Source organism: Lygodium microphyllum, chromosome 21, assembly GCF_053477565.2.
Source record: "Lygodium microphyllum isolate KBCC chromosome 21, Lygodium_microphyllum_v1.1.10, whole genome shotgun sequence".
In the NCBI taxonomy this organism is placed as follows: Eukaryota; Viridiplantae; Streptophyta; class Polypodiopsida; order Schizaeales; family Lygodiaceae; genus Lygodium; species Lygodium microphyllum.
The window spans coordinates 78,908,451-78,925,516 of record NC_141155.1 but is presented as its reverse complement, the minus strand read 5'-3'; the positions used below and the strand labels follow the sequence as shown (position 1 = coordinate 78,925,516).

At 42.1% G+C, this 17,066-nt stretch overlaps 1 protein-coding gene across 1 annotated transcript; it reads right to left on the bottom strand.

The window, feature by feature from the left end:
* Window positions 1–11,888: 11,888 nt before the first annotated feature.
* On the bottom strand, window positions 11,889–16,666 carry LOC148018188 (cytochrome P450 CYP94D108-like). The gene is made up of 2 exons (XM_087661425.1): window positions 14,785–16,666; window positions 11,889–14,036 (listed from the first exon to the last, which is right to left on the bottom strand). Exons 1-2 carry the CDS (start codon window positions 15,298–15,300, stop codon window positions 12,624–12,626), a joined length of 1,929 nt encoding a protein of 642 aa, XP_087517551.1. The 5' UTR covers window positions 15,301–16,666; the 3' UTR covers window positions 11,889–12,623.
* Between the last annotated feature and the right edge of the window lie 400 nt (window positions 16,667–17,066).

The window sequence follows — 17,066 nt, the reverse complement described above, 5'->3', positions numbered from 1 at the left end:
GTGTTCCAACGTGTCTGGCATAGGTGCAAGAAGGCAGGCCAGGGAGCTTGATAGTGTAGAGCACATGACACAGTGATGTGTCCTATGGTGATGGCAGAAACCCATTCCGTAAGTGTATAGGAAAACGAGAATGTATGTGACTCCAAGTGTTGTAATATCTCTCAATCCTCACCTCTCGATAATTGATTGAGAAAACACTAGTCACGCTCAATCCCTCCTCTGTCTCATGCTCTATTGATAGATATAGGAGGGCAGCGCATTCTTGAAACCCATTGATGTAATCCTCACGGTCACTTGTGTAGAGGGTGTATGCCTTGTGTGCAATTGATGGTGCAACTATATATGCATCCCACCATGTGCCAGCATACGGTGCAAGAAGGAAGGCCAGGGAGCCTTGTTGTGTTATGCACATTAATAATTTTGTGCTTTGTGCATTGAGAGGCCCATCCCCCATGCGTGCGAAGCTTTATTCACACATCTCACCTCTCTGTTGAATATCAAGGGCAAAGATTGGCCACTCACCCCCCCCTCTGTCTCACACTCTGTTGATAAATACACAGGGCAGCCAACACATACTCATATCCCCATCTGGTTAGGATGAAAGTTCACGATGCTCTAAGTTTGCCCATGCAGATCAGCTTCGTTTGGTTGGTGGTGTCAACATGAATCGATTAATGAAGAGGTAGACCCAGGGAGGTAGCCAACACATTTAGTGCTAGGATTACATGTTGGAACCTTCGTCTGTTGTAGGAACCAAAAGCATTGGAGAAGTTACATGATTCAATGGACCAAGGGAGGCAGCTCAAAAACTTCATCTGCAGAGTTCAACTAGAGATTGGGCAATCCTGGACTGCGGGGTGTCAACACCCTTTCCACAATCAACTTCCTGTCCAAGGGTGTGTCCCACATTGTCTTGGAACGAGACCTGTTATGACAAGGAATTGCTTTCTTTTCTCCCATAACATATTTTTTTTCTTTTTTTCTTATTTTTCTTTTTATCCTACTCTTGAGGGTGTTTCCACATTTTCTCGAAGAATAGGTCGACATGACAGGGGCCGAAGTCCTTTTCTCCCATGATATATATATATATATATATTTATTTATTTTTCTTATTGTTTTTGAAGCGTCCAATGATATGAACGCCATGTATCAAAACCATCCTTGCCATCTTTGTTGCATCAGACGGAAAAGGGAAGCCAAGGGGAGGGGGAAGGTGGCTGCGAGGGGCTATCAGGATGAAACCATATCATCAGAATCAGCAAGAGGGTTACCAGGAGCATTAGTTAAAGCCATCTCAACCATTGTGCAAAGAACGAGGAAGATATTGACAGTGATTCATGATCCCAGGGGGGGTAATACTTCTTTAAGCGATAGCCATAAATAAGGAAGGGATCATCTAAAGCATCGATTGTCTGGACTTGGACTGAGCCATTCGGATTGATGACAAGTACCTTATAAGGACCCATCCAACGTTGTTGAAGCTTGCCTAGAAACTTGCCAAATTGGAACTCCTTTTGCTTGATGAAGCTGTCATGATAAACCTTTCTATGAGCTTGTGTGGCTTCCATGCACTGTAGGGCCATCCTACAGATCTCGTCAAGACACTTCAAGTGCAAGAGATGGCATTGCATGGACTCAACATCTCCCAAGCATTCATTGATGCCCATGCGTAGAGAGGGTAGCTCGAGTTCAACAAGAAAGACGGCTTCTGTTCCATACACCAACTGGAAAGGAGTTTGTCTTGTAACTGCCTTATGGGAGGTTTTGTATTCCCAAAGGGCCTCTATAAGTCGATCATCCCAATCACAACGATCTGCGGCTATTGTTTTGGTTAGAGTCAAGCAGAGGATGCGATTGGTAACTTTGACTTGGCCATTGGCTTTAGGGTAATAGGGTGTGGACTTACGATGACGGATTTTGTGCAATTCTGTCAACTCTTGGCATGATCTTATTAAGGAAGTGGATACCTCGGTAGCTCTAGGGGACTGCCAAAATGGCTAATGATGTTTTCATACATGAACAAGGCCATGCTATTACCATCGTCCTGCTTCAGAGCTTTAGCTTCACATCACTTTGTTACATAGTCTATACAGACCAAGATGTATCTATTCTACTTGTGTCTGGTTGGCAGATCAATGGGGCCCACAAAATCAATCCCCCACTTCTCGAATGGCTTTAGGGGAAGAATGGGTTGCAAGGGCATGGCACTGGATTTGGTAGGCTTTCCCATTCATTGACAGACATCACACCATTTGTAGTAATCATAGGCATCCTTGTGTAGGATTGGCCACCGATATCTTGCAAGGCATTTCTGGTGGTCGCTTCTTCTGAAGTGTCCACCACAAGGCTCGTCATGGCAAGCTTTCAATACTATGTCGATTTCTTCTCCTGCAACACATCTTCGCAAGACTTCATCCTTGCCTTTCTTGTACAGAGCACCTCCTAACAGAGTATAGGGAGTTGATTCCAACAATAGCTTCGTCCTCTCATAGCTTGAGATACCAAGGGGCATCTTCACAAGACTTCATCCTTGCCTTTCTTGTACAGAGAACCTCCTAACTGAGTATAGGAAGCTGAATCCAACAATAGCTTCGTCCTCTCACAGCTTGAGATACCAAGGGGAATACTATTGGATTGCCAAGAGGTTGGCTATGTCTGTGTACCATGGGGTAATTGTTTCGACTAGAAACAAGGAAGCATTAGGAAGGTCTAGATCATCTTGCTCTTCTTCATCATTGCTTTGAGGGATTCGCAATAGATGATCAACTTCGTCCTCTCACAGCTTGAGATGCCAAGGGCAATACTGTTAGATTGCCAAGAGGTTGGCTATGTCTACGTACCATGGGGTAATTGTTTCGACTAGAAACAAGGAAGCATTAGGAAGGTCTGGATCATCTTGCTCTTCTTCATCATTGCTTTGAGGGATTCAAGATAGATGATCAGCCAAGACATGAGAGCAACTGGGTTTGATAGCCACTTCAAAGTTGAACGTTTGAAATAGAAGGAGCCATCTCATCATTCTTCCCTTCACATCGGTATTGCTCATCAGAAAGGACAAGGCTTCATGGTCCACGTAGAATTTGAAATGCGTCGATAGTAAATAATGTCGAAACTTCTCCAAAGCAAATATCATTGCTAGACACTCAAGCTCCATCATTGTGTAGTTTTGCTCTTTGTCGATTACTTTCCGGCTTGTATAATAGATTGGTTGATATAACTTAGAGGGACCCTTTTGGCATAAGACTGCACCTAGGCCTTCAATTGATGCATCAGTGTGCACATGGAACTCCTTCATCCAATCAAGAGGCTGCAGGATGGATGCTTCAATCAAACATTGCTTTATGGTGTTAAATACCTAATCACAATCAGTGGTCCATGTAAACGCATCATCTTTCCTTAAGAGTTTATGCAAAGAGGATACCTTTGTCGCAAAATGTGCAATGAATCTTCTGTAATAGCCCACATGGCCAAGAAATCTCCTCAATTGCTTAAGGTTGGTTGGGGCTGTCGAGGTGGCAATCTTCTCAATCTTAGCAGGATCTGGTTTTGCTATCCCTTGTGCAGAGACAATATGGCCCATAAGAACTCCTGGATGAGATGCCAAAGACACATTTATCAGGGTCGAGAGAAATTCCATACTCTCAACAGCTGTCAAAGCACTGTTCTAGTGTCCCCAATGCTCATAGATTAGGCTATAGATATAGAAGTCATCCAGGTATGCCTCAATGAAATCATGTAGATGGTTCTAGAAGGCAACCATCATCACTCATTGGAAAGTAGCATGAGCATTACAGAGCCCAAATGGCATCACTCTGTAAGCATAGGTTCCCCATTCTATTGTGAAGGTTATTTTGGATTGGCCCTCTTCTGCGATTTGGACTTGGTTGTATCCATTGAATCCATCCAAGAGGAAATAGAGCTCATGACCTGCCATTGTGTTCAACAGTTGGTATGTGAAAGGGATAGGAAAATGATTCTGCTTTGTCTTGGAATTCAGCTTCCGAAAGTCAACACATATTTGAAGTTTCCCATTCTTGGGTACAACCACAATGGGCGAAACCCATTCATTGTTAGCCACTGGATAAATGAACTTAGCTTCAAGGAGCTTCAATAATATGCGCCTTTGTCTTTCCCTCATTGGTTTGGCATCAGGGTCTAGGTCGATGTGGTGTTGGCATACTATGGGATCAATTCCCTTTAGATCTTTGTACAACCATGCAAACACATCTGAAATCTCCTTTAGTAGGTCTCACAAGACTAGTAGTTCCTCTTTTGGAAGATTTAGACCCACCTTCAAGTGACATTTAGTACCGTCAGCATCCACAAACGTCAATTGCTTTTCACCTTCCACTTCACGGATAAATGTCCAGCGGACTGCCGCTAGATAAAGATCTGACTCCTTCCAAGGAGTGGTCTCATCTTCTGATGATGCACTGGAGCTGATGTCATCTTTTAATGGAGGCCTAGCTCGCTCTTTGGGAGGCTAAAAGGGTATCATTGAGGTTTTGGGTTTGGGTTGGGGATGAATTATTTCTTGGCTCAAGGATTTGTCTTCTGAAGATGCATCTAAGAATGTCACATAACAGGAACTTTTTGCGTTTTGTTTGAGTTGTAGGTTGGGGGTTGTTGGCAAGGTGCATCATCATCTTCTTCTTTAAGGAAGGGTAACTTTGGACGATAATAGTCACTGTCGAAGGAAGGCCTATTCTTCTTAATCCATTTATTAAAATGGCTTTGCTCATGATGTGACTCATTAATCAGTCCAAAAGGTACCATAATCATTCTGTCGATCAGAGGGATCTTTTGCTTCTAAGGCTTTAGGAACTTCAAGAATTTCTTCCTCATCTCTACCTTCCGTGGGAAGGATTGACTCTTTTAGCTTGCGTCCATAATCTTCTTCTGCATTATCATCTTCGTCGTCTTCAAATTCTGTTTCAATCCCTATGGGGTTTCTGTAAGAGAAGAACAAGCTCTATGTTATGTTCTCTGCTTCTGCTTTTATCTCTGTGTCTGTGTTTGTGTCTATCTCTGCTCCTATTTTTGTCTCTAGCTCTGTCTCCGCTCTTGTCTCTATCTCTGGCTATCTCTAACTCTGTCTTTGGCTCTGTCTCTATGGTTGTCATGTAGCGGGGAGAATAGTACATCCATGCTTCTATTTTGCTATTAGAAGTGATTTCAGAAGTCAATTCCGATTCAGGTAGGAGGTATTCTCCCATGGACAAGGACTTTGTTTCTTTCGGTAGTTGGCTTAGAGTGTCCACTCTTAGGGAATGTGCCTCTATTTTCTTGGGAAAGATCTATTTGACAACCTCTCCGTCTCGTGATGTATCATCTGTTACTTCATTAGAGGAGTCGGTCGACTTCAATGAATGTGGATCCATTGCCAACTTCAATACTACTTTATTGGGTTCTCTGCCTAGGGTTAGGGTCCCTTTGAATCAATCCGTCCTTGCTCTTGCTTCAAAAAGCCAAGGTCTTCCTAACAGCAAAGGGTATAAGGTCCCGTAGAAAGAGACAACTCTTTCTACGAGGGTTGTCTTTACATATGGGAGAATGCCTAACGGTTTGCGTCTGCTTTGGTATTCAAATCTGATAAGGTACTATGTAGGTTGCATTCCTTACAATCCTAGATCCTTCATTGTCACATCTGTCATTATGTTTACTGACGAGCCTCCATCAATCAATGCATCCGCAATAAAGCACCCTTCATTTTTACATTTGTCATTATGTTCACTAATGAGCCTCCATCAATCAATGCATCTACAATAAAGCACCCTTTAATCCATACATTAATCTCTAGGGTTCTAGGATCCAAGAAGGCGTTAGCCACATCTACTTTCTTTATGGGTTTTGAGGCTCTGTTGGACTTGGTCGCCACGGAGGGAACAATTCTTAAGCCTCTTCTTTTAGTTAGTATGCTTTTGAATTTCTTTCGACAGCTGGGAGACTCGGGGGGGGGGGGGGGGGGGTCACTCATGAATATATGTATATATAATGTGAGTTCAAAATAAGGGATTTTTAAATCACCATTTTTATACATTTTTAATATACAAAAGAGTGTCATATAAAGGGGTTACTTACAGATTGAATAGAAAAGGATTGTGTTATATTCAAGAAAAATTAACAGATTAGGATATTTATAAATAGGTCACGAACGCACGTTATATATAGAAATATATATAGTGAACCCCCCGAGCTGGGAGATAACATCAACAATTGTCGAAATATTAAGTTTGGTTTAAAAGTGTCTAGATCTTTGACCAAATCATACTCTTTGATAGGATCCACAGGCTTTTCCAATTGGCTGGGAAACATGGCCACACCCACTTTTATCTTCCCTTTTTTTTCTAGGAGCGGTAACATTTACACTTCTTCTTTATGAGGAGATCCTTCCGTATCCTCTATTTCCTAGACCTTTGTTCTTGTCTTTGCAACTGCCTTTGTGGCTCTGTAGTGCTCTGTACTTCATTGTTCTGAACTGCATTATTCTGGTTTTCCTCAGGAAGGTTGAACTTCATAATCTTGACAGAGGGAACGTTCTCTTTTGGAACTATGTGTTCTCCTTTCTTTGCATGAGTTATTGCAGCCACTTCCAATTCCACCAAATTGGAGGTAGGTTGTTGGGTCTTCTATTGAGTATCAGAAGTAGATTTCAAAGGGGTTGGACTTGAAAAATCTTTTGCAATGTGGCCTTCTCCTTTACATCGACTGCATAAGGGCTTGTAATCCACAGACCTTTTAGGGTTTGGACAATTCGGTGAGATATGACCCTTTTCTCCACATCTATAACACTCCACCTCTGATCTCTGACCACCGCCAGACTCTCATCCTCTGACCAAAATTAGGACCAGACTCCCTAGGATTTGGTCCAATGTCTTGGGTTGTCATTTTGGATTCCACCAAGTTGAATCTTGCATCTTTGTATTTCTTTCTTTGTTCATGCATCTCTTTCAGAGAGCAGATATCCTCTATATGGTTCTTCCTTAAACAGTATAACAAAAGGCTCCAGGAATGGCTGGTTTTCAGGTACATTCAATGGCTAAATATACCACTTGATGACGCTTTCCACAGAACGCATCCCATCTCTCCCATCTCCCACAAGAGTGGATATATTGGCAGTATTCACCTTCAGCGTCTAGTAGTTGTTCTATAATCACATCCATAAGCTCTTTCTTGATACTTGCCATTGAATTCGATAGGTAGCCCTTTATATTTTCACCTCCTAGAATACTTGTAGTAGGGTTTTGGGAAGCTCCTATGATTATTGCATACACTGGTTGGGTTGATCTAGGAGGTCCTTTGTTCTGGTTTTGATTCAGAGCTCCTGTTGAGACTTGGGGTTGTTGATTCTAGTAGTGGGTAGGATTCTATTGTTGTTGATTGCTATTGGAGGAATTGTTTGAGACCACTACTGTTATGGTTGAACCATCATTTCAGGCATTTTCGTCTATGGCCATTGTGGATTAGGTGCATTGTATTGCGACACAGTTTGCATCTGGGGGTAAGGGTAGGGAACTATCCCTGGGACTGTATTTGGTGGGTATACCATTCTTGGCATGGGAGGAGATAAGACTTCTCTTCCTGAGGTAATTGAAAATCTTGCTTCAACTTCATCATATAGTCTTGCACCTTCCACTACAGCTTGTAGATTGACTAGTCTTCTCGATTCCATGAACTTGCGAACGTCTGGTTATAGGCCTCAGGAATACTCCTTTCTGGATGCCTTCATTCAAATGATGATTGGTTCATCTCTTCAAGATGGATTCCATTTGCGAGACATAAGCTTCTACTCTTTCTCTAGGGGACTAACTTAGGTTCATGAACTCCTCTCACATTTGCTCTTCAAAACCTTCACTCCTAAATTTAGTGAGGAAGGTCAACTTCAGCTCATCCCATGTGCCAAAAGTTCCTGCTGCTTATCTCTCATACCATTGAAACACTGTGCCTTTGAAAGTGGCAGGGAATATTGCTACTCAATGCTCAAGGGTTCTGGCATTGTTAGCCACACATGCTACCATAAACTCTGCTACATGAAGATCAGGGTTTTCATTGTACTCTCTCTTAAAAATTGGCAATGGGACTACATTTGCTAGTCTATCATCAATATTTCTAGGATGAATCTGACTAGGAAGGGGACCTTGAGTCACCATGGGAACTTCTGTAAAGAGTGCTTTTAAGGTGTCAAAGGAGGCTTCTGCTGCAAGCTCATTCTCGGCCTTGATTTTTGCATTCTCTCTTCTTACGTACCTCTGGACTCATTCTAGTGCTTGCCTCTTGATTGCATCATTCATCAGGGGGTTGGCTCCAACTAGTTAGTTTGTACTCAATTAAATAGAATCAAAGGAACTTTAGTTTCTGAAGGGCTCTTTGGCCAACATCTCCTCTACTTTTTTCTTTTCTATGTCTTTGAATTCAACTTTCAAACCACTACAGAGGGGGAGATATTTTGTTTTGAAGGTATCATAACTCATTCTTTTGAGGATTGTTGTTGTGTCATCATCATAATAATGCAATATTCTGATGGTTTCAATAGTGTATGTTGTGAAGAATACTCTGTCTACCAACTTCCAGTGGATTGCTAATTGGAAAAACAAGAGATTGTCACTGCACTAGACATCCCATGTGTCCTACTGTTGAGTATGTACGAACAAATTCCAACTCTTTTCTTTCTTGTTTTAGTGAACCTCCATTGACCACAACTTTTGAAGCTTCTTCACAATCTCCCACTTGATGATGTTTGGAAACTTCTCAACGAATGCCAAATTTTCCATGGATAGTCATTCTCTCTGTTTTTTCACTTTAGTTTGTTCCCAAACAATTTGCTACCAAGATGCAAGTTTCTGTTGCTTCAACAGGAAGAGAAAATAGTCCATCACATAGAGTGCGTGTCATGATGGTAATATGTTTCTGCCATTGTGAAATGAACTTCTTGTGGAAAGTGTCTTTAGTAATAAGAATCTCCAATTCTTCAATGGAAGGAGAAACTTTGCAAACATCCATTGAATTCTTCTCTTCTTGGCAATGCCATTTTCCTCATTTTTCAGCATCTTCTAATGCTTGTTGATGGTAAGTTTCCCCCACATGCGCACAAAAAACATGGAGTCCCAAGAGAGACACCAAGAAAAATGGGTTTCTATTGCAAGAAAATATATCTTGTAATATCAACAAGATTTTGTTTCATTCTTTAGAGAACCACAATAAAGAAAAGAACATCACTAGCAATAAATCTTCATGCAACATCATATAAACAATTCTCCCACAGTTTTATCTTTAATAAACTTCATCATTCTCATCATATTCTTCATAAAATTCATCAACCAACAAAGAGAACACTAAAGAAATACCACTTTGAATGGAAAAATATCACATAGTATTCATCTTCATTGTCTTCATAGTTTTCTTTCACAGTCCTTCATAGATAGATACATTGTTTGGCATAGGATTGACTATCTCTGACTCTCTCTTTCTCTCTCAATCAATAGTATATCATATCCTCACTACAATACTCTATAATCACTCATAATAATCCTTCTTAGGTCATGGATGCCCCTTCCAAAAGGTGTGTTTAATATGAAAGGTCACCACAACTACTACAGTGACTCTTCATAGCTCATCACTGTCACTTCACTCCAGTCTTCTCTTGAGTCTTAAGTAGCTACTTTTTCCATTTTCTTGAGCTCTTTTGAACTTATATTCACATCTTTCCAAGGCTAGAAAACTTTTCCAAAATCACATATACATTTCACAGAACACTTATAAAGGCATACAAAACATAACAGAACAGAAACAAAGCAAGAATAAAAGCTCATTAGAAGGTTTACAAAAGGTCAACAAAAAGCATCAAAACCACATAACTCATACTAAAACCATTCCAAACTATCAAAAAAACATTCAATGAGCTTTCAAAAGACCTCAACTTCCATCAATTAGTAATCCATGCTTCATACAGAAGAAAATCAGAACAAAACAGAAGCTAAACAAAAGCTATTAAAACCTCAACAGAACCTATCAGAATATCACATAATCTCATATCTCTACTGAGAATCATCATGAGCTTCCAAAATATAATCAATATCATCCAAAAAACTCTCAAACACTTCTAAAATAACAAGTCATCACTCAAAATAAAATTAAAAACCATTCAGGCCTTAAAAATAACAAAAATTAGCCAAAAAACAAGTCATTTCAGTACTCAACACTCTAGCTCCCCTACATTCCTAGAGTTTACCCACATTTTGTGGTGGACCCTACCTAGAAAAAGAGGGGGGTCTCTCTTTATTTTTATCTTAGGAATTAGACATTTTCATCTTCCAAGTTGGGACCATCACTCTTCCAAAGTGTCATATAAGCAATTCAAATTTATTTTTGCCCCAAAAAATAAATTTTAAAATATTTTTACAAAATTTAATATTTTTTCTTGAAAGATATCCAATCATATTTTAAATTGAAATATTCATTTTTTGTACTTTTTTGCATTAAAAGTCATCTATATCACTTCATCCTCTAAGAAGGGACCACTACTCTTCCAAAAGTGCTACATTAGTAACTTGGATTTATTTTTGTTCCAAAAAATATATATTTAAAAAACTCACAAAAAATAAATTTTAAAAAACACTCAATCATATTGCAAGTTGAAATACTCATTTTCTATTCGCTTATTTACATTAAAGACCCTCAGAATTAGCTCATATTTTTTAATATTCACACATGTGATATCTAGGACCTTATAGTACCTACTTTCTGCTCCACTACTTCTCTTAATTGCCACATCAACATGGTAGACTAATTTTGATCCCAAAAAGTGATTTTTTCTCTAGTCCCTTCTCAAAACATGGTCTTTTTCATCTCTAGTGCTGTCTAACCATATTATATATGCATCTAAGTATTTTTCATACTCTTTTTTACCCTCTAGCCCTTTCAAATCAGTATTATCCCATGAAAAATTAAGCAACTCTATTTCCTCTTCTACTTTAATGGAACCACTTAGGGACATAAGCAATTGTAAGAGAAAAGTCAATTTGTATATTCATGTAGATGAAGAGTATGCTATTTAAAGTCTCCATATAGTAAGCATGGGCCAGATGCCACAACTACTTCCCAATATCGTTTAGAGGGAAATACTAATATTCCTCTTTAGGTGGATGGTTCCTTGTATCCTAATGATCCCAGCATTAGGCTAAATCTACATTTCAATTCCACTTCGTTACTTACATTTATTGGGGATGGTGAAAATGGTCTACTGGGTTATTGCAAAAAACGATGTACTAGCTTTATTCCTATAGATTTTAGGTGGGGTAGCTAATGTCTTTCCAAAAGTTGATGTTGAAAGGCATGTGACTTCATGTGATAAAGAAATCTTGACAGAGAATCAAATCCATTTAACCTTGACATTGATGTTTGGTTGGCCCTAGTGATGGGGTAGTTAGGGGGCATAAGTGGGTAAAAAGGACACTAGAGAGAATGAGACATAAAAAGTATTATAAGCCATGGAATGTAGGCAAACTAGAATAAGAGAAAGCTAAGCTTACTTTTTCTTTTGTGTAAAGACTTGAAGGTGTGAAAGATAAGGTTGCTTAATCTTTTGAAAAAGGACAACAAGTTCAAGGGGTGACTTGTGATAGAGTCTATGGGTAAAGATTTAGGTATGGATAAAAATATCTATCTAATGTTAATTATTTTGGTTGGAGAAGCATGGTGAGGGCAAAGAACAAGTAAAGGAATATAGTGTCTATTCACCACAAAGAAAGAATAAAAGTTGAAGGACAACTATTAAGCCAAAATAAATGTAAGGAATAATAGACATAAAAGTTGAATGATAGGTAGTGAGGGAGAATGGCCAATATAAATAAGGGATGCCAAAGGTTCTATCTTACTTGGATACTTTTCTTGGAGTCTCAATAAAGGTACAAAAGTACATGCTACACCATGTTCACTATACTTGACTTCTAGAAAGTCTACTAAGGGCGATATGTGGCATAACCCTAAGGGGGCAAATGCAATTAAAAATCAAATTTGAAGCAAAGCAACAGTGCAAGGTGAAAAAGCAACTTAAATAATGAAAGTTTTTAATGCGTTGCCGAATGGATTTTTTATTTATATGAAACTCCATCTCAAAGAATGGTAGGTGTCTGAGCCTCACACAGTAATTCGGAGGAATCGATCTTTTGACTAGTTGAAATGGACACATCCACCTCTCCAATTGGGCTATTGTTCATTGGCAACAATGTAGGTTGAAGTGATAAACAATGTATCAATGTATGAGTAGAAGTGGAGCAAGCATAAGTAGGGGAGTAAGGAAGATTATAGTACTTAGTACTATACAATATGAAGATTAAGGTGATGAGTGTTAATTGAAGTTTAGGGTAATTAGTACGAATTGATTGGAGAGGATCATAGTGCTTTTGTGTACATGGGACACAAAGAGGGAGGCCATTTATGTATACGTAGAAGTGGAGGAAACATTAAGGTGATGAGTAGTAAGGAAGATCATGGTGCTTAGGAATAGGGAAGGAAGATTAAGGTGGTGAAGATTATGGTACTTAGGACTAAGGAAGGAAGATTAAGGTGATGAGTACCAATTGAAGATGAAGGTAATGAATATGGATTCATAGGGGAGGATGGGTTTAATGCTGGTGTCTAGGGTGGACATAAAGAGGGAGGCCATTCTTGATCTTGAGAGTGAGGGAAAGAGAGTAGGTAGGGGTGTAGGCGGGGGGCAATTGAAAGGTGAATCGGTGGATGAGGGAGGCTGCCACGTACTTCATCTGGATGATTGCCATCTCCTTGCCCAGGCACACACGCGGGCCGGCCTGGAAGATGGGATACTTAAATGGACTCTCCTGGACGAATGAATATGATTTTCTGCAATCTTGATTATCAGCGGCTAACCCCGCATAATTAGGGCTTGTGATCAGCCACCTCTCGGGCTTAAACTCCCGGCAATCCGCCCCCCACAGGCTCTCCATCCTGCCCATGGCGTATGGGTGGTAATTGACCTGCGTGTGCTTGCTGATATGGGTCCCGTCTGGCAGCACGTCGTCCTCCAGAGCCAGCTTCGTGTCATGCGGCACAGGCGGGTACAGTCGCTGCGCCTCATGAATCGCCGCATGTAGCCATTGCATCCGCTTGAGCTCCTCATACGTGAACTCAGTGTATCCACTAGGGTTGCTGTCATCGATGCAGGAAGGATCATCGCCATTGTCTCTGGCATCAATGGAGGCATCGCTACCACCTCCGCTAATGTTGCCACCATCAACTGATTGATGCTGATCTAGAATACCATGCAGCTTGTTCATAGCGCTGTTCTCCCTCATGCCCTTATGCTTGTTATCACAGGATCGTTGCTCGTTATTATCATCGACCAACTGGCCGACCTTCCTTTCTTTCAGGACGGTATTGATCTCCTCATAGATGGCACTTTCCACTCGCGGGTGCTGGCTCACCAGCCAGAAAAACCAGCTCAGTGCAATCGAGGATGTGTCTCTTCCTGCCAGCAAGAAGCTGATCACCATGTCCCTCAGAAGCTCATCAGATCGAGGATCGGTTCCATTCTGATCCATCACCATGTCCCTCCTCAAGCTAGGATCGACCTCCTGTAATTGCTTGCTAACTGCCTCCGAGAGATTGGATGCCTTACGATCCCAATTAGTCACATTATTTTCATCAACCCCAGACTGCATCTCAGCCAAGCTCATGAACCTGAACAGAAGGTCCTTGCGGCCAACAGTGAGGTCCCCCTTGCCTTCATTGGATCGAGCAAGTAGTAGTACTTCCTGCTTCCTTTTGCTTATAACATCCATGGCAAAGCCATGGACTATCTGGAGAGCTTCCCGGAGGCGCCGCTCGGAGCCGAGGTTGAGGGCTCTTTTCAGCCTCCAGAGCCAAGCAGGGGTGAAGAAGCGCTGAGTGATGAGCTCAGTGGCAACATCAAAGGCTTCGGCAAAGGGCACATTGTGGAGGGAGGGGTTGAGGCAATGTGGGTCAGCCCCGAGGGAGATTTGGCAGACATTGTCGAAGGTGAACCGGAGAAGAAGATCCTGGATGCCAATCAGGGATGATTTTAGTGGGGCTAATATTCATCAATGACTCAATTGGCTTATTGTTGTTTTCAAAGAGATCAAAAAGAGGGTTTCAGATTCATGGTGTATGCCTCAAGTATTTTTTCACATGTAAAATTTTTACTGTAGTAATCACAACAACATTAGCTTTTGCAAGGGAGCCACCACATACGTAGCTTGTTATAGTGGGGGATGGGGATTCCATTATAAAGAAGCACAAATGCAAATAAGTAGCCACCCCTTAGTCAACTACTTAGAACGCCATATGGTAGCTTTGTGATGCATAATATTCTTCTACCGGTGGGGTACTCCAAGATTGAGGTTAGAGATGCAGAAATGGGAAAAGGTCCAAAAGTCCCTATACAGAAATTTACCAGCAAAATAGTGGGATTGTACTCGAGGGAGTATGACTGTGTGAGTTTAACATGTGCATGTGAGTGAATGAGCGATCAGTGCCAGATATGAGTGCATGGGTTTAAACTCAAGTTGAAAGCCATGGAATACTCAAGTGCCAAGCATACATGGCAGCCATGGAACTAGCACAAGTACTCAAGTGCCAAGCAGACTAGGCAGCCGTGGAATTAGCACAACTCAGGTAGTAGCTAGGGCCTTGGAAAATGAGGCGATAAGTGCAAACAAGTGCATGGATGCATATTTTGGATGCATGTGCAAGATGAGGGGAAATCATGATGAAAGAGTCCATGCCTAATTTGGATGATATAAGCACCTGGAGGTCGACCAAGGATCCATTGGCAGCGATGGAGTCCAAGACAGGGAGGAGGCGGGAGGAGGTCTCAGCCTTGACGGTCTCGAGGACGAGGCTCTTAAGGGAGGCGGAGGTGAACTCGAGGCTGGAAAGCTTGCGCTGGGCGCGCCACGTGTCGCCGTCGGAATTGAAGATGCCGTGGCCCAGCATGTCGCGCATGAGGAGGCGGAAGCGGTGGCCCTTGGGGTAGTTCCGGAAGTTGGTCTTCAGGATGTGCTCCACGTTGGCCGGCTCGGCGGTCGTCACCAGCTCCACCCCGAACATCACCGCCCGGGTCGTCCGGCTCGGCGATCCTGCCAGCAGCTCCGTCGTCCATTCATACAGCCTGTGCTTGTTCTTCAGCAGCGATGGCAGCGACCCCACTATCGGATACACCCTCCCGCCCTTGTTCTTCCCGTACGCCGGATGCGCGTACCACCACCAGAAGCACACCACGCCTGTGCATATTGCCGCTGCTATGCTCACAATCACCGCCATGCCGGCCGCTGCAGCTCGCTATAATCAGGCGGCGCCGCAGCTCTCTTTTTAAAGGAAGGAGCTGTCTGCAGCTCACTGTGAGACGGTTGCAGTTAACTACACGGAAGGAGGTATACGAAGTTCTCTGCAGCTTACTATAAGGTAGAAGCTCTATCGCTTACTATAAGGCAGAAGCTCTATCGCTTGTCGCCGCACTACCAGAACATATCTCGTTCACCTATCAGATTAGCATCATCCTCTCTACCACCACCACAAGATCAGCTACTGATCAATACTACCACTACACGAAACCGGCTTCTTACCAGAGCAGTTCACCAGCTTCTTGCAGCACTCCTATTAGAACTTAGAAGAATTACGTGTATGGGGGCTGGCCTATATATAACGAATAGCCTATCCTGTCTACTTGTACCAGCGCCAGATCAGCTAGGTAATGCCACTACTATATCAATCAGCTGATCTGCAGCTTGCAGCAGATCACCTTCTTGCCTTGCGTTCCGCAGCACTACTAGAAGGGTTATCTATATGACGGCTGGCCTACTGCAAGAATACCATGATCCTGTCTACCCATAGCACCAGATTAGCCATTCAGAACCACTTGCATGTTCGACTAAATCAGCTCAGCCTGCAGCAGATCGGCCACAACTTGAGGTATAAAGCACGGGTATGTCTACCCCCAACATGTATACCCCCATGCAGCAGGCTAATGACTTATATAAAGGCTTCAGGGAAGGTCCTAACTAATCATACGAGGCGCATCATCCTGTCCAATCCCACTGTACGATCTCAAGCCCCGTTTCAATGAGATATGACCATTGCAGTCCTCGTGATCACCGCCGATGTCGCGGCCCCGCGGGGTTAGCTGGTTATTGTAAGACCCTAAAATAATTAAACGGTCCTGTCTGAAGCGGGGTTAGCTGGTTACTGTAAGACCCAGCTAAAATAAAACGGTCCTGTCTGAAGCGGCTGAGGCTGCAAAACAGCTACCTAACACGAGAAGAACACCAGCACCGGCGCGGTAGTACAGAAATGTCTCTCAGTGGGTGACCAAATTAAGAGACTTTCCTTTGTACCTCCATGTTCAACGTGCAGATCAGTCAAGAACACGAAGCTGGTAGTTGTGAGGCGCTCTCTGTTTGATGACATGAATGCTCCGAGTCCTCATAAACTCCTTGTAAGGTTACTTCATTTGCTATAGAGCAGTACCATGATGATGATGATGGGATGATGAATGTGAGCTTTGAATATTGCTCCGATGGCAGTTAGCAGGAGCATACCTGGCATTGGGATTACCTGCCAGGCCATATAGGCATAATACATATCACTTTTTTGTCCGGGAAAGGACTCTTTTCTCTCCTTTGTTGTGAACCGGTTGCTTATGCCAGCCATTAATTCACCCTTTTCGCAAATCCGAAGCTATGTAACCAAACCCAAACCCCCCCGCCCGCGAAGAGAATGAAGATGCATGATTGCAAAACAACAAATCCTTGTACTATCGTTCCGAAAAGTTGACATTTATATACGTAGTTTAAAGAGCTACTCTAAGATCGCCAGTGTTCGCCATTTGAAAAAGCACTGGAAATATCTTTAGACGTAGGAAACTACCACCAAAATCACATTGGAATTTCTCATGGATGTAAACATTTTTGTGACATCCATTCAGAGTGAGCATAAAATAAACTAGGTTAAATTCTTAAGGTGCTTCACGTTGGTGTGAGTAATAGCCAATGCACTTTGCATCCTAAGGCACGCCTCATATGACAAGAGGA